Genomic DNA, 26,342 nt, shown 5'->3' with positions numbered 1-26,342 from the left:
ATTTCATAGTATTGTGAGATAGTAATACTTAAAGTCACAAACACATTCTAATATTCTTAGGAAAATTTGTCTTTATTGTAGTCTATAAAGTTTGTGAATTCTATGAGCTTTGACAATAGTATTTCTTCCACATCGGGTGATATGTACATTTTTTTCCTTTTGCTTAGTGTTAGCTATTCTCTCTATCCCTCTCATCCCTTCCTTCCCATTGCTGCCATTGAGAATGTCCAGCGCAGCTGATAGGTCCCACTGTTCTAAGTAGTTTTGATTTATTGTTAACTGTTAAATCTCAATTATTGATGCCAGATTTTCAAAAACAAACTAAAAAAGACACAGGGTAACACAATATATGAGAAATCATATTCATTCTAACTTACAGAAACCTGAGGTGGTGGAGGCAAAGATATAGATGATGCTGAAGAAAAATATCCCAGTGAACATTCAGAGAAGAACGGTGGTTGCACTGGGGAAGGTGCTGTAAAAAAATTGTTTTTGGTAAGTGTTTAAGAACATAAGTATTTTACTAGGAACATAGTGATTGCATGATGTATTTGAAGAAACAACAAATCTAAGTGGAGCAGGTAGAATGCAAATTAAAACTCTTAAACTCCCACGTGTCCTTCTCTACCTATATAAAGTAAATTTAAGCTGACATTTAGTTCCTTCAAACTCTACCTTCCACCAGGTTCAGAGACACATGCCTATAATCCAGGTTGAGACAGGAGGCTCAAAAGTTAGTGGCTAGTCTATACTACATGGTGAGACCTTTTCTCAAATAAAAACCCCCCACTGTTCATGTTCTTGCCCTATTCAGAGAACAGGGCAAGAAATGCTTAAAGCATGCTATTTTTTCCCTAATAAATAATACTTTTAAAGAAGTAATAAAACAGAAATTTTTGCCCTACTGTCCTAGCAGAAAACAAACAAGCAAGTAGTATGGATTTCATCTTGTATAGAAAGAAATAGAAGCTGGATATGTTATCACATGAGTATAATCCCAGCTAAAGAGGTAGAAGCAAATATATATAACTCCAAGGCCAGCATGAACAAAGTTGACAAATTATCTCAAAAACAAGACACAAAACAAATGGGCTGCTGGTTTGGCACCAATAAATGGTAAAGTGGCTGACTGTGTTCCTGAAACTTTGCATTTAATCTTCGGTACCATTAAAAAGAAGAAAAGAAAAGGGAGAAAAACAAGTAAGAGAAAGAAAAGGAGGGAAGGAGGGATGGCAGAAGGAAGGAAGGAAGGAAGGAAGGAAGGAAGGAAGGAAGGAAGGAAGGAAGGAAGGAACGAAGGAAGGAAGGAACGAAGGAAGGAAGGAAGGAAGGAAGGAAGGAAGGAAGGAAGGAAGGAAGGCAGGCAGACCGGCAGGAGGGAGGGAATGAGAGAAGAATAAGTGACTAATGGAGGGAATGAGAAAGGGAGGGGAGGGAGGCAACTGATTTGAGGAAGCAAGTAGAGCTAGAGGTGAGACTCAACAGTAGGGTCCCTGCTTAGGAAGTGCAATGCCTAGAGTTCAAATAATATTGAGGGGAGGGGTGAATAAAGCACTAGAAATAAGCACTAACTTAGCCAAAAAAGTACAGTTTTTCATACTTTAGACTAATCTTTATCTTAGTTACCTCAAAAAGTCAATACAGATATTGCCTTATATATAAATGACCTGAGGCTCCAATCTGAATGGTTACTGATCTTAAAAAGAGTTTTACTTCTTAAAAATATAAATATCATCTGGGCACAGTGGCGAACACCTGTAATTCTAGAACTCAGGAAGCAAGAGGGGGTGAATCAATGGTTCAGACCAGTCTGGACTACATAGGGAGTAAAAGGTCAGCCTGAGTAACAGCTTGAGTTCAATGTCAGCCTAGGATACATAGGGAAACACTGTCTTAAAAAAAAAAAAAAGGAAAAGAAAACATTACTTATGTAATTATAGACTTACATAATTATAATTACTTACATAATTATATGGGAAGAATTAAAATCTGACAAGGTTGACTGTGTAACATAAATTTTCACAAAATTATTTAAAAAGCAAAAATCAATCATTCTTATGGAAACAGAATATTAATAGTATTAACACGAAATTACAATGAATTATCTCCAAGATGCTGAGAATAAGAAAATTAAAGACTGACCAAAAAGAGTTAAATTATGAAAATAAATCAAAGATTTTTCAAACACTAGCTAAAAAATGATCTAAAAATGAGTACTACTAGTAAATATTACCCAAATCTTTTTTTGCTTTGCCGTCTGCTAACTTACCAAAAAGTAGGGATTCTAAGGTTTTTCTGTTTTTTTGTCAGTCATGGGGACTGAACTCTGGGCCTGGGCGCTGTCCCTCAGCTCTTCAGCTCAAGGCTAGCACCCTACCACTTGAGCCACAGTACCACATCCGGCTTTTTTCTGCTTATATGGTGCTGAGGAATTGAACCCAGGGCCTCATGCATGCCAGGAAAGAACTCTAACACTGAGCCAACTTCCCAGCCCTGGATTCTAAATATTTATTTGGTCTCACAATGTGACAACAGGGAGAAACATACTGATCATATGACCTTTCAAGAACAGCAATTCCTAGAATTCTGAATTGTTATCTGCCATAGACTCACATGTTTTTTTCGTTTGTTTTGTTTTGTTTTTTGGGGGTCCGGTCATGGGGCCTGAACTCTGGGCCTGGGCGCTGTCCCTCAGCTCTTCAGCTCAAAGCTAGCGCTCTACCACTTGAGCCACAGCGCCACTTCCGGCTTTTTTCTTTTTGCTTATGTGGTGCTGAGGAATCGAACCCAGGGCCTCATGCATGCAAGGCAAGCGCTCTACCACTGAGCCACCTTCCCAGCCCTAGACTCACATGTTTTTAATTAGGGAATGACTAGATCTGTAAGAGTCAATTACCTCAGAAAACAACAAAAGCCCAGCCTCTAGCCCTCAAATCAAGAAAAGATTCTAAACTATGCAAGCTAATTGAGGTAGAACCCTAACCAATTCTAGGAAGCCTTTCCTGAGATATCCCTAGTATCATCACTCTCCATCTCCAGATCCTAAAAGCAAAAGAGATTTTTTTTTTTTTAACTAACACAAAGAGTTTTGGCTAAAGATCAAGAGTTATCATTTCCATAATCTTCATGTTTTTAGAACAAATAAACAGTTTAAACAATGTTTTGTTATTTAAAGACTAAAAATACTTGGAAATAAAACTTATGAATATTTGGGGTTTGCTAAGTATTTACAACTTCAAATGTGGTTATAGAATTCATCAGAAAATCTCACCTTCATTACACACTTCTTCTCTAGTAATTGTGAAAACATAAATGTTTCAGGTTTTGGCTCATACCTGGAGAATTGGTTTCACTATCTGTATCCATAGCAACTTCTTCATAGTTATCATATTGATAAATGCCTCCTCCACTATCAGTAGGTTGCTTATCTAAGGATCGCCTCAGGTCAGGATCTGAAGACTAAGTATACAACATGTTTTTCTTAGTTTCAAAGTATTTTCTATCTTACACTATTCTTAGGCTATAAATCATCAAAGAACTGATAATTATCTTCTAGGGAACAAGTATAAAAAAAATCAGGATGATTTAGATACATTCATCTTGTCACATCAGATTTGGGAAAATCAACTGACATGACCAAATACATTGTGGTGGGCATTTTATAAAGGCAGCACCAGATAGAATAGAATCTAGCAAGCACCATCTATACAGATCAAATTCCCAGTTAGCTGAGCTACTAAATAATTAGCTATCCCTATATAAAATACAATTACAAGCTCGCTATCCCTATATAAAATACACTTACAAGCTCTTGAACACTTATGGCTTCTGTGTAAAATTAAGAGGAAAAAATACTAGTTTTAGGAGGCCTGGAAGTGAAGCTCAGGTGACAAAAGCACCTGCCTATCAAGCACAAGGCAAAATTAAACCCTAGAATCACACCCATACACATGAAAAGATAAAAGAATATTTACACCTAACACTGGTGGCTCATGCCTATAATTCTAGCTACTCAGGAGGCTGAGATCTGAGGATTGCAGAGCAAAGCCAGCCCAAGCAGAAAAGTCTATGAGACTAATTATTTCCAATTAAGCAAGAGAGAGAGAACACACGTACACACTCATACGCATGCACACACAAAGTAAGAAGTGAAGCTGTAGTTCAAGAGGTAGAGCACTAGCCTTGAACAAATAAGTTCAGGGACAGCATCCAGGACCTGAGTTCCAGCCCCAAGATTGGCACAAAATTTGTTTTAATTAAAAAAAAAATATTAACAGTATTCCTTGACCTTAACTCCTGATTCCTACCAATTAAAGTTTTCTCTTTACTATCCCTCCATTCTTCATCACTGCATTCATAATTGTAAAAGTTCAAAATGCCAAAAAAGCAACATCACTAATTATAGTAGGTCAATATTAAATCTCTAGTTTAATTTTAATACTTTTCTTAAAAGGTAACAGCTTACTCAGTCATTATCAATGAATTATACACATACTCCACAAATATTTAATGACTAAATACAAAATGGTCAGATGCTCTAGTCATTACAATATGATGATTTAACATTCTTTAAAACAGTCCATTACATAAATCCTGACACATTTCTCCTTCCACAGTAAGAACATTAAAAACTAAAGCTATTCTGCCCCTATATTTAACACATAGCCATATTGAGTAAGTCCTTACTTAGTACTCCTACTTTCTTGTAAACAAATGATCAAAAACTATTGTTAACCAAAATTTTATCTTCCCTTTTAATTTCTCCTACTTCTAGGATGTGATTACAAAGATTCATTCTCAACTTCTTACTTACTCTTATTCTCAACTTCTTTACTATTTAAAAATTATGTAGTAAGTTCTATCAAGTGTAAGCTATTTGTAGTGTTTCCTACTTGATTAAATCTATAAACTAAGACTATAAGGGCACTTAAATTTAAATAATGTTCTGATTTTATATTTTCAGATTCCTTACTTTACTTCTTGATCTCCTCTTTCCGCCACCAACCAATTTCATGAATCGATTGTACTGCTCCTCCTGATTTGAAAGGTCTCGAATTTTTCTTATTTCTTCTTCTCTTTTCCTTCTCTCTTCTTCTTCAGCTTGTTTCCGCTGATCATCTTCTTTCTGTCGTTCTTGTTCTTTTTGTTGCTGTAGTTTCTTCCATGCCTTTGTTTGCTGCTTTCTCAAAGCCTGTTTAGCTTTACGTAAAAACAGAAAGAAGGTTGAAAGTGTGGCTCAAGCAGAAGAGTGCCTTTCTAGCACGCTGAAGGACCTAAATTCAAATGCTACTACCTGAAAAAAAATAAGCAAAAAGAAAAATAAAATATAGAAAGACTAGCACCTACTTCGCTGTTGGTTTGTTTTTTTCCTTTTATTGATTGGTCTTGGGGCTTGAACTTGGGGATTTTGTTGAGCCATTTCACCAGTTCCAGTTTTCTGGTGGTTAACTGGAGGTAAGAGCCTCACAGACTTTCCTGCTCAGGCTGGCTTCACACCGTGATCCTCTCAGATCTCGGTCTCCTGAGCAGCTAGCATTGCAGGATGAGCCACCAGTATCTGACCTGAGTTAGTCTTATTGGTAACAAAAGAACATTTTGTGGGGAGCACCAATGACTCACACCTGTAATCCTAGCTACTCAGGAGGCTGAGATCTGAGGATTGCAGTTCAAAGCCAACCTTGGCAGGAAAGTCCATGAGACTTTTATCTCTAATTAACCACTAGAAAACCAGAAGTGACGCTGTGGTTCAAGTGGCAGAGCACTTACTTGCCTTGAGCTGAAGAGCTCAGGGGCAGTGCCCAGGTCCAGAGTTCAAGCCCCACGACCGACCAAAAAAAATTGTTTTATTATCATTGGCTCATATACACAGTTGGTTCCTAAGTTATTTACATACGCCTAATCTATTTTAGAGCCCTACAATTTCTCAAACTAAAAACTTTCTGAATTAAAATCTATAAACTATGGATATATATGAATTTCAGTTAAAAGAATGTAACACAAATAATACCTGCAGTGCTAACTTTTTTGGCCGAATGTGTTTTTGTACTGGTTTTAACTTTTTGCTGTACAGTTTTTGTCTTGGTCAACTTTTCCTTGCTTTCTTTCATCACCTGCTGCTCTTTCTGTTGCCATTTTTTACTGGCTGACTGAAGAGCCAAAAGACGAAGCTGTAATTCAGATAGTTCCTCTTCATCTTCACCAAGTTTCTTTAAAACAAATAAAAGGAAGTTACTTTTTAAACATTTCACCAATTGAGCTCTTTTAAAAGATTAGTACTTAAAGACAAATGCTTAAATGACAATTATGGGCAAAATAAGGAAACAAATTTCTCCTACAACTCAAGACTAATTTAACCTACAACATAGAACATCAATAAATGGAAGTAGATCAGGAAGAACAAATAATCCAGATGATGCAAAACAGGAGAGTTTGGCCATAAGTATTTAACAAGGCTTCCCAAATTTGAAAGTATAATTCTGTCAGGAGCAATTGCAAATAAAGCAAAACCCTAAGTAAGAAATGAAGCATGAAGTGATTCCATAATCATATGATTCTTTAGACTCATAAAAGATATATTGAATATCAACACTGCAAGCTTTTGTAAATATATATTCACATATATATCTTAAAATACATACTTTTTTCTTAAAATCACCACCAAAGGAAAAAACTTTATGCAAACTTGTCTATATTTGAATTTTTGTTTTTTTGGTTGGTCATGGGACCTGAACTCTGGTCCTGGACACTGTGCCTCAGCTCTTCAGGCCAAGGCTAGCGCTCTATCACTTGAGCCACAGCACCACTTCCGGCTTTTTCTGCTTATGTAGTGCTGAGGAATCAAACCCAGGACGGACCTCATGCATGCAAGGCAAGCACTCTACCACTGAGCCACCTTCTGAGCCCCTATATTTAAATATTTTAAAAGCTATAATTACTTTGAACATTTTTTGAACACAGACTTTTGCTCAGAAAAATTAAAAATAGAATGATGTCAAAAGCAGATTATTTTTTTTTTGGTCGGTCATGGGGCTTGAACTCTGGGACTGAGCGCTGTCCCTCAGCTCAAGGCTAGTGCTCTACCACCTGAGGTACAGTGCCACTTCCAGTTCTCTGGTGGTTTATTGGAGATAAGTTTCACGGACTTTCCTGCCCAGGCTGGCTTTGAACCCTGATCCTCAGATCTCAGCTTCCTGAGTAGCTAGGATTACAGGCGTGAGCCACCGGAGTAGATGTTTTTAAAGAAGACTTTCCAAGTTTCCTAATCTTCTCGTACTGCTTCTTAATTTTTGTTTGTTTGAGCAGTGTTTGAAATTGAACTGAGGGGCTCAAGCTTGCTAAGCAAGCAATCTACCATTTGAGCCATGCTCTTTTTACACTGGTTATTGTCAAGGCAGGGTTTCATTTTTTTCTTTTTTTGCCAGTCGTAGGGCTTGAATCTGGGTCTGAGCACTATCCCTGAACAAATCTGCTCAAGACTAGCACTCCACAACTTGAGTCACAGCACCACTTCTGGCTTTTTCTGCGTATGTGGCTTCATGTATGCTAGGCAAGCACTCTACCACTAAGCCACATTCACAGCCCCCAAGGTTTCATTTCTTTGCCTAGGCCAGCCTAGGTTGCATTCATCCTCAAGTCACAAGGTGACATGCCCATGCCACTGCACCCAGCCACAGCACTACTTCTGGTAACTGGAATAACAGAGGTTTGCCACCAGATCTCCAGCTTCTGACTCAGATGGGTCTCATGAATTTCTTTTTGCCTAACCTGACTTCCAGTCATTCTATTCCTCAACTTCTACCTCCCAAGTAGATAGGATGAAGGGCTTGAGCCAACCTGCCTTAAGTATAGTTTTTAACTAATACATTAAGTATTGTACATATTGATGAAATCCCATGGATGTAATATTTCAATGCATGTATACATCATATAATATTTAAATAAGATTGGAATATCTTATTTATTATTTGTTATGATGAAAACATTCAAAATCTACTCTTTCTTGTTTTTTGAAACATACAGCACATCACTATTTTGGATAGTCACCCACATTACAAAGTTTATCAGAGCTTCTTATTCCTACATTAAGTGTAACTTTGTATCCCTTGGACAGTATTTCCTCAATCATATTTTAAGTCCTTAAAAGCCACATGTGACACACGGTGTACAGTGTAGCAACAGAATCCTTCCATCAATTGTATAAAAACCCACTAGAAAATACTGACCTAAAGTTTAACTTAAAAAGTTATCAGCACTTCTCCATTGAGGTTTTTTTTTACTTTTTGTAACCCTTTTTAGAATGAAAAGAAGAAATCACTGATGCTGTCTCACAACTATAATATGCTAAACGGAAGCAGGTACATGAATGAACACCAGGAATACTGATATTCTTGCTCTGATACCCAATTCCTATGTAACTTTAAGCAAGTAATTTAATCAACACCAATGAACCTTACTTCATCTACAAAACGTGTCAACTTATTTCATATGGTTGTGAGAGTATTTGAAAATATGTTTGTGAGTCTGCATGTGCCATGTTATCATTCCAAAACTCAGGACTACCCTAAAGTTCCTAGGCTCTTTAAACCATTTCAACTTACTCTTAGTAAACTGAAGTCTCATTAGAAGAAATTACAACTATTTCAGACCTACTATATGTTAAACAGTGTTGATGTTTCTGTACTTTTTTCTGTGACAGTCTCTCAACAACCCAAGGAATACATGAAATTGAACTAATTTTGTAGAAAAGAAAGACACAAACACTAAACTGCTTCCTCAGCTAACATGTCATTCAAGAGGAGGAGCTAAAATCTGAAGCCAGGTAAATGTCTATCTAACTCCAAAACATTTCCACATAGAATACATAGAATAACACACCAAAAAAAAAAAAAAAGGGAAAAAAATCCCTGGATCAAAATTAAGTTTCAAAACCATAAACAAAAAGATCTATGGATATGACTGTTTTCAGTTTCTTAGGATCTGCAGAACTTAGTGGAAAGAAACTGTGACCTCTCTCTAGAATTTTTTGGGGGGTGTGCTAGGGTTTGAATTCAGGGCTTTAAGCTTCCTAGATAGGCACCCTACTGCTTGAACCACACCTCCAGCTCTCTCCAGAATTTAAGTCTATGTAGAAAGGTATAGCAATGACTTGACAAGAATAGTCTATGATCTGAAAGTAGTGGCACAAACCTGAATCTCAGTACTCAGGAGGCTGAGATAGAAGGATGACAAACTCAAAATCAGCCAGGACTAGCAAAATTGTATCTCAAAGCAAACAAAACAAAAACAGACAACAGTACAAGAATCAGCATTACAGAGATATCCAATCCCACAAATCAGTATCTTACCTTTTCAGATAGAATATCTGAGGTACTAATTCTTCTTGTTAAATTTTGTTCTTTATCTTCTAATCCTTCAAAATAAAATAGCATCTTTTGAATACTTTAAAAGATAACCACAATTAATCTAAAATAAATCAATGATAATTAATATTTAATAGCAATTACTTTAATGGGCACCAGTATCAGGTCTTATTTTCTCAATCTCTCAACCAGCATGAATGACTGTCATTAAAGAGAATAACAATCTGACAAAATGTCTCATTGCAATCTCATTCTAAAAGTAATGAGACAAAATTATTCAAGAGGCAAATTATACTGGCAAGCTATACTTTATTTGGCCAGGTGCTAATGGTTCACACCTGTAATCCTAGCTATTCAGGAGACTGAGATCTGAGAACAGAGGTTCAAAGCAAGTGGAACAGAAAAATCCAAGAGACTGTTATCTCCAACTAACTAGCAAAAAGCCAGAAGTAGAGGTATGGCTCAAGTGGTACAGTACCAGTCTTGAAGAAAAAGAACACAAAGCCCTAAATTCAAATCCCAATACCAAAAAAGGAACAACCAATCCAAAAAAAAAAAAAAGCCACAAAATACTCTGATGAAATGGCTTCTGAGCAGAAAATAAGAATAGAATTATGGGCATGGTGAGTGATACATGCTGGTAATCTTAGTACTCGGGAGTCTGAAGTAGAAGGATCTTAGTTTTAAGCCAGCCTGAGCTAAACAGCCTCAGGTACAAAATGAGACCCTATAACAAAAATTTAAAAATAAATACTAAAAAACAACAAGAAATAGAATTTGAGTAAGCTTAAAAAACAAAGCTCACTAATAAGGATCCACATATCCATATAGATAGATTATGATAAGCTACAATGTATTTCACATTTAGAAATTTTGTTTTATAAAGCTGATCTTCCTCCATTTACCTAGGAAAGCATAAAACAAAACAGTTTAAATAACAACTTCTCCAGATTTCTAGCCTTAGCTAAGATTTCTAACAAAATGTATCAAACTTTTCATTTATATAATATAGTACATTAGTTTTGAAACAGACACTTTTCGTTAGATGAAATTAAAACTCAAAATTCTTTTGGAATAAACAACTGAAGTTGCAAGGCTAGTTGTCTTTTCATAATACCAAACCTGTCAGTGTTCCAAAGTTTCTAATTTGATGGTTCATGTGGGTCTGTTGGTGAGAGAATATTCAGTTTATTCAGTAAAGTGAGAAGTAACTAATCAAGAATTAATCATGCAGCCTGGCACTGGTGGCTTACACCTATAATCCTAGCTGCTCAGGAGGCTGAGATCTGAGGATCACAGTTCAAAGCCAGCCTGGGCAGGAAAATTCATGAGATTCTTCTCTCCAATAAACCACCAGAAAACTGGAAGTGGCGCTGTGGCTCAAGTGGTAGAGTGCTAAGCCTTGAGCTGAAGAGCTTAGGGACAGCACCCAGGCCCAGAGTTCAAGCCCCACAACCAGGGAAAAAAAGAAAATAAGAACTAATCATGCACCCTAGACAAAGCAAACAGAAGGAAACTCATCTACTTGAGTTGTGCTAGAAAACGATTTTGCAAATGTGAATTTATTGCAATGTGAATGACATAAAAGAAAATAATTTGAGGGCTTGGATGTAGCTTAGAGGTAGAGTATTTACCTAGTTCGTTTTGTCCTACATCATACAAATCATGATCTAATATAATCCCCAGGTCTATAAAACGAAGGGAGGGAGGAAGAAAAGGGAGGGATATAATTTGGGAAAGACAATTGCTTATCTACCCATATGTGAGCTGTCTCAAATAAACAGTAAAAGAAGGCATAGTGGTAACATGTAAATCCTGGCTACTCAAGAGGTAGAGACAGACCTGAGTGGCCATGGCTCATGCCTGTAATCCTAGCTATTCAGGAGGCTGTGAGTTGAGGACTGAAGTTCAAAGCTATTGCTTACAGGAAAGCCCCTGAGACTATTATCTCCAATTAAACACCAGAAAACCAGAAGTGGCACTGTAGCTCCAAGTGGTTGATTGCTGGCCTAGAGCAAAAACACTCAGGGACAGCAACCAGGCTGAGTTCAGTCTTGACCAAAAAAATAGAAAAAAGGTACAGACAGAAGGATCATGGTTCTAGACCCAACAAAAAGTTAGCAAGATTGTATCTCAAAACCAAACTGGTGATATACTCCTACAATTCCCAGCTACTGCAGGGGCAGGGGTAGGAGGATTAAGGCTTAAAGGCCAAAGAATAAAGTTGTATCTAAAAATAAAACAAAACTGGAAGCATGACTCAAATGGCAATTACTAGGCCGTGAGTTCACTTTTGAATATTGCCAAAAGGGGGAAAACAAATAAAAAACATTAAGATAATAAATAAAATTAATCACTGTACCCAAACAATCTGAGTCATGTGCAAGTGAAGACAAACTACACTTCAAACATCTACCAGGTCAGGGTGTTACAAGTCATACCCATTCAAATCTCATCTTACAAATTACTCTGTATGCATTCAGTTAACACTACCTATTCTACCTCACAGTAACACACTGAAAACCTCCCAATTCTCAAAGCACATTTTAGATCTTTCTCAAGGATAAGCGATATATGTAAAGCTATACCACCATTTTTCTTTTTATTTATTTTTTGTCAGTCATGAGGTTTGAACTCTTGGCCTGAGCGCTGTCCCTCAGCTCTTCAGCTCAAGGCTAGCACTCTAACCATTTTTCATTACTATCTTTTTTCATGTCCCACAGACAAAGTTTCTGAGTGTTTCCCAACTCTTTCCCCCATACTAACTGGGTTTTATTATATAATTCTATATATCTTTAGAAATGCTTATGTCCATCATAACAAAATTGACCATACTTGAAAGACCAGCAAAATACCATGTGCTTCTTTAGCAGCATATGAACTTTCGTTATATGCCAGGTATCCTATATATTATATTAGGGTAACCACACTACTTTCATGATTATCAAAAGCTTTAGAATGTATCAGAAATCAATTCATGGCTTGGTTAAAGCAGCTTTCATCCTGACCAACTAATTTATACTGTAACATTTTTTTTTTGGGTCCAGTCGTGGGGCCTGAACTCTGGGCCTGGGTGCTGTCCCTCAGCTCAAGGCTAGCGCTCTACCACTTGAGCCACAGCACCACTTCTGGCTTTTTTCTTTTTGCTTATGTGGTGCTGAGGAATTGAACCCAGGGCCTCATGCATGCAAGCCAAGCACTCTACCACTGAGCCACCTTCCCAGCCTCTCATACTGTAATATTTATCCTCAACTGTCATCTTACTTGCTCTGCAACACATTTTTTAAGTTTATTTTTTCACCACTTTTCCCTCTAAAATGTAAATCTATGAAGACATAAATGACTATTTTGGACTGTGTCTGTAGTCCTGGCTATTCAAGGTACTAGCTAAGCTGGGAGGATTACTTGAATCCAGGAGGTCAAGAGCAGCTTGAGCAACACAGTGAAATCCTGTAGACAAAACACACAAGTATTAGGGGAGGAGGAGATGAAGAGTAGGAAGGAAGGACAAAAGGAAAGAAGAGAGGCAGATATGTTGGTAGGTAGGCTGGTTGGCTAAGATTATTTTGCTCACTAGCACTTCCAGGAGCCCAGGATAAAGTGCTCAATGATGTGTGAATGAATGGAAGAATAAAAACCACTGAATTGTGCAATTGGATTATCTATAAATGTAGAGTTTCAATACTGCATAGTCTCAGTAAGATGATAAGGACATAAAAGTAGGATGTACTAGGTTAAAGAGGAAGTAGGAAGAAAAATATAAGAATAAATATAGGCTAATCCAGAAAGTTTCATTAAAAAAAGGAGAAATGCATGATAGAAGTTAAGGGAGAATGCAGGTTGAGAAAGCCTTTAAATCTTTGCATGAAAAACATAATTCTGTTTTCTAAGAACTCCCTAAAAACAAAGTAGTTATAGCAGAGTAAACGACAGACAGAACAAGGTCTTATAAAATGTGGGGAAAGCCAGAAATGTAAGTTAAAACAAAATGGTAGGGCTGGGAATGTGGCTTAGTGGTAGAGTGCTTGCCTAGCATGCATGAAGCCCTGGGTCTGATTCCTTAAAACCACATAAAGAAAAAAAGACAGAAGTGGTGCTGTGGCTCAAGTGGTGAGCAAAAGCAGCTCAGGGATAGAGCCTAGGCCCCTCAGCTCAAGCCCCCGGATTGGGAGGAAAAAATGGTCACAGACAAAAAGGGTTATTATTTCTTCAAAGTAAATGAATTAAAAATGAAATTCCATATATATAAAAAGCTTATAGTAAGGAAGTAAAAAGTTGGAATGGAGTGGATTTTTTCAAAAAGGATTCAAAGCTCATATGCAAACAAGGGACTGAAAAAATACTATGAAATATAACAGTGGTTGAGAGGGGAAAAAAGCTTAATAGAGTTTTGCCAAGGAATGAAGAAAGGAAGGTGCACACATAGAAACAAGTATAGAATATATATTAATTCAGATGGCATTTTTAGAGCTGTTTGGTTTCCTCCAATTTTTCATTCAGTGAATTATTTAAACATCTCATCAAGTCATTTCCCTAAGATATTTGACAATGTAATGACTAAATATTAAATACAAATTCCTTAACAAGATATTTAAGCCCCTTCCCAAAGCTTGTTTATAAGCTTATATCCCCCTACTCATTAAAACATACTGTAATTCCCACACTGCATCCAGATTTGATTTATTTCAAACCCTTGAAAAAGCTGTGTGCCTCTGTTCATTTTGTTCCTTGTTTCCCAAATGGAAAGGACTCATTTTCCAAAATATACCTCATACATTTCAGTCTCTGTAAAAACTTTGCCAATCCAGGCAGGGAATTATTTTTCCTCTGATTTACTGTAGGCTTTTACACATAATTCCTATTATACTTTATGATAGCTACATATATGTATTCTCTATCCTGAAAAAAGGGAAGGAAAGAAAGAAGAAAGGATGGAGGGCAGAAGGGGTGTGGGAGGAAGGGAGGGAGGGAAGAGAGAGGAAAAAAAGAAAGAAGGGTAGGTAGTTTGGGGGATTTTTGTGGGGTTTTCTTTTGTGCTGATCCTAGGGCTTGAACGGAGAGCCTGGGTGCTATCCCTGAGCTTTTTTGCTCCAGGAGAGCTTCTGGTTTGGGGAGTTAGTTGAAGGCAAGAGTCTCAAAAGTCTTTCTTGCCAGTGATCCTCAGATCTCAATCTCCCCAGTAGCTAGGATTACAGACATGAGCCACTAGCCAAGGAAGTTTTTTGATTAGAAGCTCAAACTTCTAACTATAAAAGAGAAGACCAACTCTCCAATAATATATGATAAAAAATAATCATCATTCAGGTTTGCAATCAAATTTACACAATACCAGTGGCCTTGAAAACTTTAATCCCATGGCAATCTACTCATGTTCATGGGAAGAACAAAGACAAATTCTCCCAGGAGAAGCCTCTGCCTTCCTCAGGTATCAAAAGCTTCTGACCAATAAAAAAGAAAAGGAAACTGAGCACCTCACATTAACAAAACACAGCCAAACAAAACACTGTAAATATTCAACAAAAGTGCTAAAAATGAGAAACAGTAAACAAATATAATGAGCCACGGCCCCAGGTACTGGAAATCAGCAGTCACAAAAAAAGAAAAAAGAAAACAGAGCAAAACAAATCTATGGTTAATTTGTTTAAAAAAAAAAAGATAAATTTGTAATCATAAAAAGGGAGAAGAGCTGGGCACCAGTGACTCAGGCCTGTAATCCTACCTACACAGGAGGCTGAGATCTGAGGATCACGGTTCCAAGCCAGCCCGAGCAGGAAAGTCCATGAGACTCTTATCTCCAATAAACCACCAGAAAACTGGAAGTGGTGTTATGGCTCAAGTGGTAGAGAGCTCGCCTTGAGCTGAAGAGCTTAGGGACAGCGCCCAGACCCAGAGTTCAAGCCCTATGACCGACAAAAAAAAAAAAGAGGGGGGAGAAGAAGCTAGGCACCGGTGGCTCATGTAATCCTAGCTAATCAGGAGGCTGAGATCTGAGGATCAGAGTTCAAAGTCAGCCCAGGCAGGAAACTCCGTGAGACTCTTATCTACAATGAACCACCAGAAAACCAGAAGTGGTGCTGTGGCTCAAGTGGTAAGAGCACTCTAAGCTGAAGATCTCAGGGACAGCACCAGGCCCAAAGTTCAAGCCCCATGACTGAGACACACAGACACAGACACAGACAGACACAGACAGACACAGACAGACACAGACAGACACAGACACACAGACACACACACACACACACACACACACACACACACACACACACACACACACGGAGAAGAAAACTGAATGACCAAACTGATACAAGACACAGACACAGGGGCTGGGAAGGTGGCTCAGTGGTAGAGCGCTTGCCTTGCATGCCTGAGGCCCTGGGTTCGATTCCTCAGCACCACATAAGCAAAAAGAAAAAAGCCAGAAGTGGCGCTGTGGCTCAAGTGGTAGAGTGCTAGCCTTGAGCTGAAGAGCTGAGGGACAGTGCCCAGGCCCAGAGTTCAGGCCCCACAACCGGACCCCCCCCCAAAAAAAAGACAAAGACAGACACACAGACACAGACACACACACACGGAGAAGAAAAGCCCCATGACTGAGACACACACACACACACACACACACACACACACGAAGAAAACTGAATGACCAAACTGATAAAAAAAAAAAAAATGGAATGCTAAAATAATAATTGAAATTATATAATTGAAATTTAAAACTCAATAGGTAGGTATAAGGCAGTTCAGCTACAGCTCAAAAAAAAAAAAGCAATAAAATGAAGGATACAAAGAAACATTTCCCAGAATGTGGCAAATACACAGACAGAAACTTAAGAGAAACAGAGGCATAAAGTATAAAAGATGACTTAATATAACATACATCTATACAGACTTCCACAAAATGGATATTAAGGCACCATTTTAAGATATAAAACGACAAAAATTCTCAGAACTAAAGAAAGATGAAATTCAAATTCAAAAAGCAGATCACAAGCTGGATAAATAAAAACATCTGTAGTCAGCATGTAATAAACAATGGAGTATCAATATGGCTACAGGATCTTTAAAGGAACTAGAGAACAACTACTGAAAGTAGATTACCTTCGAATTAAAAACCAGTATAACTGGTACTTGACTTCTCAAAATTACAATGAAAATATATTCACTTATTTTAAGAATATAATTAATTAACCTAGAATTCTTTTTTTCTCAGCACTGGAGTTTGAACTTGTGGAAGTCAACCACATTTCCTTGAGTTTTAAACTCTGTGAAATTATTGTTAAAAGAGTTTTCCACTGAGTATTTTTACATTACAAAAATTCTCAAGATTTAAGCTGGGCGCTTGCTGGTGGCTCATGCCTGTAATCCTGAGTAGCTAGCTGAGATTTCAAGATAGCTGTTCAAAGCCAGCTGAAGCAGATAAGTCTGTAAGACTCATTTCCAATTAACCACCAGGAAACAGGAAGTGGAGCTCTCGTAGTAGTAGAGTGCTAGCCTTAAGCAAAAGAGCTCAGGGACAGCACCCAGGTCCTGAATTCAAGCTCCACAACTGACAATAATATAATATATATACATACATACATACATAGATATATATTTAAGCATGATTATTGATATATATGAAAAAGCAATCCAAGAAAGTGCTAATAGAAGAGCAAAGCTAAAGCACTGACTCTCCTATTTTCAGGGGAAAAAATATTTCATGTTAGAATTCCTACAACAACAGTGAGATTAGACAGCCTGATTCCAAACTTTAAAATGGGGGGTGGGAAGGGAAGGAGGGAAGAAATCTATGGGCAAGAACACGACTTGGAAAGGAAAAGAAACAAAGTATCAATAGTATAAAAAAGGAAACACTGTAAAATTAACACAATTACACTAATATATTAGAAAATGCAAATATTCCTCTCAATTATGAAGAAAAAAATGTGGAAGGGCTGGAAATATGGCTTAGTTTAGGTAAGAGTACTTGCCTAGCATGCATGCATTTGATTCCTCAGTACTACATAAACAGAAAAGGCTAGAAATGGCACTGTGCCTCAAGTGGTAGAGCACTAGCCATGAGCAAAAGAAGCTTAGGGACAGTGCCCAGGCCGAGTTCAAGTCCCAGGACTGGCAAAAAAAAAAAAAGGGGGGGGGAGTGAAAGCTTCAGTATCACCTTATACTGAAAATCTCAAAATAGGAATAGATAGAAAAAACTTCCTTGACCCAATAAAACAATAGTTTACAAAAAAAAAAATCCCTAAACATGTTTAATGGTAAATCTCCTTTTAAGTTATGAAACAAAGAGGCCCACTATTAACTCTTTTTTTTTTTTTAGTTGTTAGTCAGTTGGGCCTGAGCTCTAGGCCTAGGTGCTGTCCTTCAGCTCAAGGCTGGCGCTCTACCACTTGAACCACAACATTTCTGGCATTTTTTGCTTATGTGGTGCTGAGGAATCAAACCCAGGGCCTCATGCATACAAGGCCAAGCACTCTACCACTGAACCACCTTCCCAGCCCATTATTAACTCTTATGTTTAATACTGTATTACAAATCTACATGTCCAAGCCAAAAAAAAGGGACAGAGAGAAGCCAGACATAATCCTAGCAATTGCTTTTAGAAGGCTGAGCAGGATGATCATAAATTTAATACCAGTCTGAGATACATGTCAAATCCAAGGCGGGTCTTGGCTACATAGTAAGACCTTGGGTATATCAAACAAACTTGATTAGCAAGAAAAACAACTTATAATTATTAAATAATATACATATAATGAAAGTATTAAAAAGAATTTACAGATAGAATCTTTTTTTGGGGGGGTCCAGTTGTGGGGCCTGAACTCTTGGCCTGGGCACTGCCCCTCAGCTCTTCAACTCAAGGCTAGTGCTCTGCCACTTGAGCCACAGAGCCACTACCGGCTTTTTTCTTTTTGCTTATGTGGTGCTGAGGAATCGAACCCAGGGCCTCAGGCATTCAAGGCAAGCGCTCTACCACTGAGCCACCTTCCCAGACCGTACAGATAGAATCATTTAAGTGAAGTACACTTTCAAAATTCATTCAGAGAAAGAAATCAAATTACTAACTGAAATATTTAGTTTCAATACCTTGACCAGGTTCAGTGGTGTCAGATTTCAAGGAAAGCTGTTTTGCTCCATCTTTAACTTTTTTCAACCGGTTCTTATCCCCTGGTAAAGTCAATTTTTGCCTGAGTGGTTTTAATTCAAATGCCTGAAAAGTTTTGATCTGTGTTTTCTCCTCTGGAGCTACTTCTTTACTTGAGTCTTTTGTAATACTGACATTATCGGTGCTTGATTGGTCCTCAGAGTTCAATGTTTTAGGATCTTCCTGCACAGTCTCTTCTTTGCTACTCAAAGCTAGTTTTTCATCCTTATTGATGCATTCTAGTTCCAACTGTATTTGCTTATACTTTAAAAGTAAATCTTCAAAAGTTTCTTCCCCACAGTTTTCACTTTTTGATGAATAACTCTGTTTTCTTGACGGAGATCTTCCAAAACTTTTGGCTGAACAGCATATTAAGGAAACCAGTGTCCAAAATTTTTCCATTGTTAAATTTAACAAAACACTGTAAGTTATAGATGAATATTCTCCCTTTATATTTTCAAGATGAACTGGTATTTTTAAATTACCAAATTCTATTTAGTATGGAATGTGCTGCTAATGCCCACTTTCATTATGTACCACATAAATAGTCCACTTACAAAATCATTAGTGTAATTACCAATACATTCCACAGTAGTCCACCTCTTAGGTTACAGCATCCTTCCTTCTATAGGTCCACCAGAAATGCCCGTGGTAAGCTGGGTAGTAAAGATGCTTTTTCTGAAGACGAGAAACTGAGATTTAGTTCAGATGTGAGTAAATTTACACTTTATATAACCAAGAAGAAATAGTTATTCTTTTTAATGTCTTTTATGTCTCAAATATATAAATACATATACAGATACATGTATATAAACAGAGAGAAAAGTAAACACTGATTAGATTAATTCACGAATGACATTTTCTTAAAAGCCTAATACATAAGCTCCAAATTCATCAAATATACAAATATTCAACATCCATACAACTAATATGAGTCAATTAATATTGAAACTTTTGAAACTTAAATTTTACTTCCTAATTTAAAGTTTGAAATAACCCATACATAAAAGAAACCTTTTCTTTTCTTTTCTTTTTTTTGGTGGTAAACCAGAGTTTGAACTCAGGGCCCCACACTTGTTAAGCAGATACTCTAACATTTGAGCTAAGTCCCCAACATTCTACGAAAACTATTATACCTTATTTTTCCATCATGGGCATTAACAAAAGGACCTTGTGTAGTTTCAATATAAAAACTGACTATTTTACACTGGCCAAGAAACCAGCAAAGATTTTAAAACTCCTGATGACCAATTGAAAAATGACAACAAAAGTACTAACTAAGAAATAAACTTTTAACAGTTTTACAGAAAAACTGTCTAGAAAATCTTTGATTATATTTTAAAAAGAATAACAGCTTTTCAATACACCTTTCTAACATATTCTCTTACCAAAAGGAGTATGTCTGGTCTCATTAACACAAACTACTGAGTTTATTCAATGTCATTCAATAAACCTTCATCTTAAATCTCTCCGTCCTATGGGAATGTAAACTGACTTCTGAGCTCCCACTTAAACCCAGGTTTCTAAACTTTAAAGTCTTCTTCCTTTTTCTTTAACTCTTTAGCCTGATAAGCCTTGAGAGGGACAGCACCCAGGCCCTGACTTCAAACCCTGGTAAGCAATACCAAAAGGCCATAATCTTTATAAAATATAAATCTGACCAGATCACTCTCCTCATTTAAGCTCTCATTAATAGAGTTCACAACCATTACAACAGATTCCTCTATGATTTGACCTGGACTTACCTTTTCATTCTTAAGCCTCTCCCTACTCATTACAATTTTTACAGCTTTGTATCCAGGTTTCTGTTCTTCAACTTGACCCCAATTCACTACATATACATAAGAGAAGCCAGAATCACTAAAATTCTTCCCTACTCATTCTTACACATACATTCTTACATATACATCTGGCTTTTCAATGGGCTTATCTAAAGGAACAAATGCAGCAAAAAGTAAATAAAGGGAATACAATGCAAAGGGAATACAATACACTAACAAAAAAGAACAGAAAAATGAGCAAATGCAATTCAGTTCTAACTTCAACTAACTTCACAGGAGAAATGAGTTAGCTATTCTTTTCTCTAGGTAGAATTAGGATCAAACTAATACCATTTGTCAGATCTAATTTTAAGCCTATTAAGCTACAGTTTATGACTTGGCTGGTTGCTGAAGCTTGTAATAAATAATACTTATTCAGGAAGCGGAGATACCGAAGATGCAGGTTAGAGGCCAACAGGGACAAAAAAAAAAAAAAGTGAAATTTCATCTCAATCAATAACTAGGTATAGAGCATGCCTTGGGCCCAGTAGGTAGGAAGACCAAAGTTGGGTAAAAACAAAGAGATCCTACATAAAGATAACTAAAGATCAACAAAGGGGTAGAGACCTACCTCCAGAGAACTTGCCTAGCAAGTTGGAACCCTTGAGTGCAAACCCCAGCCCTCTCCCCCACAACAAAAAAAGGATGTAACTTGTAAGTGAAATTTGAAAAAAAGAAAAAAAAAATGTGTGAACCAAGCATAGTGGCACATACCTGTAATCCCAACAACTGGACCAATTGAGGCTAGGGGATCTTAAATTCAGGACCAGCTTTAGCAACTTATCAAAGTCAAAAAAAAATTTTAAAGGGTGGAAAGTGTAGCTCAATTGTGGAGTCCTGGGTTCAACCCCCCAGTATACCAAAATAATAATAATATTATTTTAAACAGCAGGCTTTAAAACTTAACTAAATTTTTTTGAAGATCTGCTACTCACCCTTTTTAGCTGCAGCTGAAAATGGAATGCCTTTTTACTGATGAGACAGAGAGAGAGAGAGAGGAAGGGGGGAAGAGAGAGAGAGAGCGCGCACTCGCGTGCACGCCTGGCCTAATTATGTTAGCTCTCATCTGAGTTGAAAATTTAATACAACTGAAGTCATTCAAGGAAGATTTGCACTAAGATAGTCTGACAAAAGGGACTCTCATTAAGAAAAACTAAAACTGAATGAAGAGCTGCAATAGAATCTGATCATTCTATTTCTTTACAGTTGTAACACAGTCTAATTGTTACAGAAAAAAAGTTCTAATGATAAAAAGAAAACTGCACCCAGACTACATCATTTAAATGTCATAGAATCACCCTCATTCTTTTTTTATATAAAGTATTTGTAAAATAAAAAAGGTGCTTAGTTTACACACCTTTAAACCCTGCTATTCCAGAGGCAGAGATAGGAAGGATAAAAGTTTAAGGCCAGTCCAGGCAAACATAGCTTCAGACCCCATCTGAAAGACAAACTAAAAGCAAAAGAACTACAGGGCATATTAAATGTTAGACAGTTTCCCTAGCCAACAAGAGGCCCTGAGTTCAATCCCTAGTAATGTAAAACAAAACCAAAGAAAATAAGCCAGTTGGGTACCATTGGCCACACCCTGTAATTCTAGTTACTGGGGAGGCTGAGAAAGGGACAATTATGGTGCAAGCCAGTCTAGGCAGAAAAGTTTACAAGACCCTTTCTCAATAGCTGGATACAGTGATACATCTATTATCCTAGCTATATGGAAGGACAACAAGACCAGGAGAACTAATCCCAGGCTACAAAGACAAAAAGTCTGCAAGACTCCATCTCAGTGGAAGAATCACGATGTGGTGGTAGATGCCTATCATTCCACCTATTGATGAGATTTGTAGGCAACTAAGCAGGAAACCAGACTCTACCTCAAAATAACTAGCACAAAAAGAGATGGGGGTATGGCTCAATGGTACATCACTTGCCTACCAAGTGTTAAGTCCCTGAGTTCAAAACCCCAATATTTCACAAAAAAAGTCATTTTAATCACAATGGAAATATGAATCAGACTGAGCGTGATATTCATAGTAAAGGAATGTAAAGCTTGTTATCATGATTGTTACAGAAACAAAAGTCATGCAGGTACACAGAATGTTTCCCTATATTTTTTGCAACACTATGTACCTGTTTAATAAGAAAAATACATAAACATAAAAATAAATATGTGGTTCTGTATGAGTAAGCAGAAGACAACTGCAGGAGGCTGACAAGCCCAATCATCTCCCCCTTTTCTTTTTTTCTTTTTTTTTTTTGGGGGGGGGAGGGGGCAGAGTCGTTCATGGGGCTTGAACTCTGGGCCTGGGTGTTATCCCTGTTATCCCTTCAGCTCAAGGTTAGCACTCTACCACTTGAGCCACAGCACCACTTCCGGTTTTCTGGTGGCTTATTGGAGAGAAGAGTCTCACAGACTTTGCTGGCTTTGAACCTCAATCCTCAGATCTCAGCCTCCTAAGTAGCTAGGATTACAGGCATGAGCCACTGGTGCCCGGCCATCTCCCCCTTTTCTAATATAAAACAAGAAAGTTTTAAGCTCCCAAAGTACTTTTTACCTGAATTTGAACTTTACTAATCTGTATTTTTTTTCCATTTTTCCTCAACACAAATTAAAACTATCGTCTCTGGATCCTTAAAAAAACACCTACTTAAATGTTTAAAATAGCCTGTTTTTTAATTCAGAATAGATAAAAACATCCATGGATTAAAACCCATATCCTGGCCAGGTGTTTTTCTAACCTTTTTGAAAATAATACTTTTTTTTTTTTTTTTGGCAGTACTGATGTTTGAACTCAGCAAATGCCAATTGTGTCAGCCCCCAGCCCTTTCTGCTTTATTTTTGAATACTGTTTAACTGGGCAGGGGGAGTGCTCCCTGGATTTGTATTTTCCCAATAGCTGGAATTACAAGAAACAAACTCTTGCCATCAGTCATCTTGTAGACTCAGACCAGGTCTCCCAGTTTTTTGTCCCAGCTGGCCTAGAACCATGATCCTCCCAATCTCTCCCTCTCAAATAGCTGGGATTACAGCTCATGTTTAAGATAGAAAACATAGCTACTTAAGGAGTTGATCCACCGCAGCCCAGCTACTTGATGTCTTTTAAAAGGTTACATACTTATTATTTTAATCTGAAAAATGCTAAAATGCTCTCTCCTAACCCATCTGTTGCAGATCCAATTATCTTGACACCTGCATTAAATAAAAGCTGCTGTTTCTTATCTAAATATTTTGCCCCTTTGACTTCATAACATCTCAAAGAGATAATCCTGAGCCTAATTATTCCATAAAAGTAATTTTCATTACCTCCCAAGTAAGTATCATTATACTTAACTTTTGCAGTATAAAAAAAAAATTAAGACAGGTGTGGCACATGCTGGGAGGCTGGGGCAAGAGCATCTAAGGCCAGCCTGGACTACATAGCAAGTCCAAGGACTACATGACACTGTCTATAAAAAGAAAAAAAACTGGGCACTAGTGGCCAATGCCTGTAGTCCTCCTCATTCAGGAGACTGAGATCTGAGGATCATGGTTCAAAGCCAGCTGGCCCAAGAAAAAATCTATGAGATTCTTATCTCCATTTAACTACCCCCATAAAAGCTGAGAAGCAGAGCTCTGGCTCAAGTAGTAGAGCACTAGGCCTTGAGCAAAAAAGTTCAGGGACAGCACTTTGGACCTCAGTTCAAGTCCCAGAACCATCACTAAAAGGAAAATAAATCATTGCACTGTGGAAACTGCAACTATTTTAAATTGGTTCTTACAGTGTAAATCGAGATGATTCTATAAACTCACCACAAAGCAGGAAATCTTTAGATTATTAATTTCTTGTGTAAATCCTGAGTAACTCAGTAATGCTAAGGGTAACTGCAGTTAGAGAGAGCACAAAAATTCACTATTTGGCCACTTTCCTTCTCAATGTTTCTATAATGTATACACAAAGTTTACATAATGAATAAATTTTTCCATTCTAGCACATTCATACAAGTGTGGGTAAGTTTATCTTTTTCTGATACACATTTAATAGGGACTAAGAGTTATAAATTGACTGGAAATATGGCTCAAGTGGTAGAGCAAATTGCCTACCAAGAATGAAGCTCACGTACGAGTTCAATCCCCAGTATTTTCCAAAATAACAATAATGTTATATAAAATGCCAAAAGTGAACATAGGAAAAAGGGGATTGTTCTACAAAACGATATATACTGTTAAAAGCTCTGAATAAAATTAATAAAGTACTAGTTCTTTTACTCCTGCCTCTCACCCCTCTCCTGTGAAAGGCAGCAATAGTCAGAAATGGTTAAAACACAAAACCCAAGCAGAATCACAAGAACGGTGGGACTTCGCAGAAGGAAACTAAGATTTCAAACGTCAACGTGTGATCGTAAGTCACAGCACCCGTACACCCAACTCTTAAGTACTTTTGTCCTTCCGCTAATAACCTAAGTCAACTTCCTATAAAACACAAAAGTTCCAGTACTAGCAAAAAAAAAAAAAAAAAAAACCCCAAATGCTAGTGAAAGTTGGTTCTCATAAGGTACACTTACAAATCTGATTTGACGCTGATTCCAGGAGTTTACAACGATGCACGGCACATTGACGTTTAAAAAGAAAAGAAAAGAAAAGAAACCTATCTACTAAAACAGTCTAAGAAACACGGCTAGAGCGGGACGCTTGCAACTTATCAAAGCACAACTTCCTTCAAGTCTACGGACCCAGGAACAAAGGATCGGTTCCGAAAGTTAAACTGGCGGACCCGGCACGGACGCCGAGGGGGAACTTTAGTGACACACCCAGGGCAGACCGCCACGTTAAGGATACAGCTCTTCCGAGGCGGAGAGGGCTCTCGCCAGCTCTGACTGCAGCTGAAGCCGGCTCCCGGTCCTCCTCCCAGAGGAGGTCTGCCCCCCGGCTTGCCACCTCGCTCACCCACTCCTCGTCCCCGACTCCAGCGACTCCCACCCCGGTAAGGCCTGCCTCGAAAGCGGAAACGGTCCAGGGCGAGGTGGCTCCGCTCCCAGAAGGACGGCCGGGGGCTGCTCTCGGAGAGAGCGCTGGGAGGCATCCGCGCCGAGGGCGGATGAGATCGGAACGGTTCTTTGGGTCGGTAGCTGCTGTGTCCCCTGAGGTGGCCCCGCTCCGACGCGTGCCGCGAGCGGGAGAAATTTCTCAGCGGCTGCTGAGAAGAGGACGATGACGAGGAGGAACCGCCGCCTCCGCCCGATCCACCGCCCCGAGCCGGGTGAGGCGGCCTGCGCCGCGGGTAGGGCAAGAGCCCGCCGCCGCCGCCGCCGCCGCCGCCGCCACCGCCGCCGCCGCCGCCGCCACCGCCGCCGCCGCCGCCGCCGCTGCTGCTGCTGCTGCTCCGGCTCCGTATCTGGCTGTTATTGTCGTCGTCGCTGATCTCCCCATCTTCAAGCTCCCCTTCTTCCTTCGGGGAGAGGCTGCTGGAGGCCGGGGCCGAAGTCTCCGCGGTCGCCATCGGCGGAACTGCGCTTCCGACACCACCTTCGTCCTCGGTCCCCGGAGCCTCCCGACAACTGCCTTCCAGCGGGGCTGCCGCCCTCCCTAACGGACTGGATGGGTGCGGCCTCACGGTTCTCAAGGCACCCAGCGGGCTCTGGCCCCCTAACTTCCCCGCACCCCGATTCTTCCTCGCCGGACTGTCGCCAGGCACTTCTCTCTCCTAGCGCCCCCTGGCTCATCCACCGCCGGGGCTCTTCCGCCTAGCGAGAAAGGGAGTCCACCAGCGGCTCCGTCCCGGACGTCATTTCCTCAGGCACGCAGGAAACGAAGGGCTCCCTGTTCTCGCGATAGCCAGCCGGCGCCGCAATGTTCGCTGGGATTCGTAGTGCCTCCTGCCTGTCACCGGGGTGCTCGTCGTAACCAGCCAATCTTGGGGCCCAGGGCGCCTCTGCGAGGCCTCTGGCCTGGTACCGCTGGGTACGTGCCCGGGAGGGCGGGCCTGCCTTGAGTTGCAGACGTGTGTGTTCACCGCCACGGGTGGGGAAGACACCTCTATCTTTTAATA

The 26,342-nt window shown here is 39.0% G+C and overlaps 1 protein-coding gene across 1 annotated transcript in view; it reads right to left on the bottom strand.

Moving 5' to 3' along the window:
- Window positions 1-26,052, bottom strand: part of Zfc3h1 (zinc finger C3H1-type containing) — a 58,550-nt gene extending 32,498 nt beyond the window's left edge. Inside the window, exons 1-7 of the mRNA XM_042698628.1 lie at window positions 25,133-26,052; window positions 18,439-18,855; window positions 9,345-9,409; window positions 6,008-6,206; window positions 4,973-5,199; window positions 3,336-3,459; window positions 378-475 (exon numbers count right to left, since the gene is read on the bottom strand). Of these exons, the coding sequence (XP_042554562.1) occupies window positions 378-475; window positions 3,336-3,459; window positions 4,973-5,199; window positions 6,008-6,206; window positions 9,345-9,409; window positions 18,439-18,855; window positions 25,133-25,793 (1,791 nt within the window). The 5' untranslated portion in view covers window positions 25,794-26,052. The remainder of the gene's footprint in view (window positions 1-377; window positions 476-3,335; window positions 3,460-4,972; window positions 5,200-6,007; window positions 6,207-9,344; window positions 9,410-18,438; window positions 18,856-25,132) is intronic.
- Window positions 26,053-26,342: the final 290 nt, after the last annotated feature.

The sequence above is a fragment of the Dipodomys spectabilis genome, unplaced genomic scaffold (assembly GCF_019054845.1).
Source record: "Dipodomys spectabilis isolate Male_0828 unplaced genomic scaffold, ASM1905484v1 ptg000234l, whole genome shotgun sequence".
Taxonomy (NCBI): domain Eukaryota; kingdom Metazoa; phylum Chordata; class Mammalia; order Rodentia; family Heteromyidae; genus Dipodomys; species Dipodomys spectabilis.
Note: the sequence above shows the minus strand (reverse complement) of the source record. Positions and strands in the feature narration are given on the sequence as shown.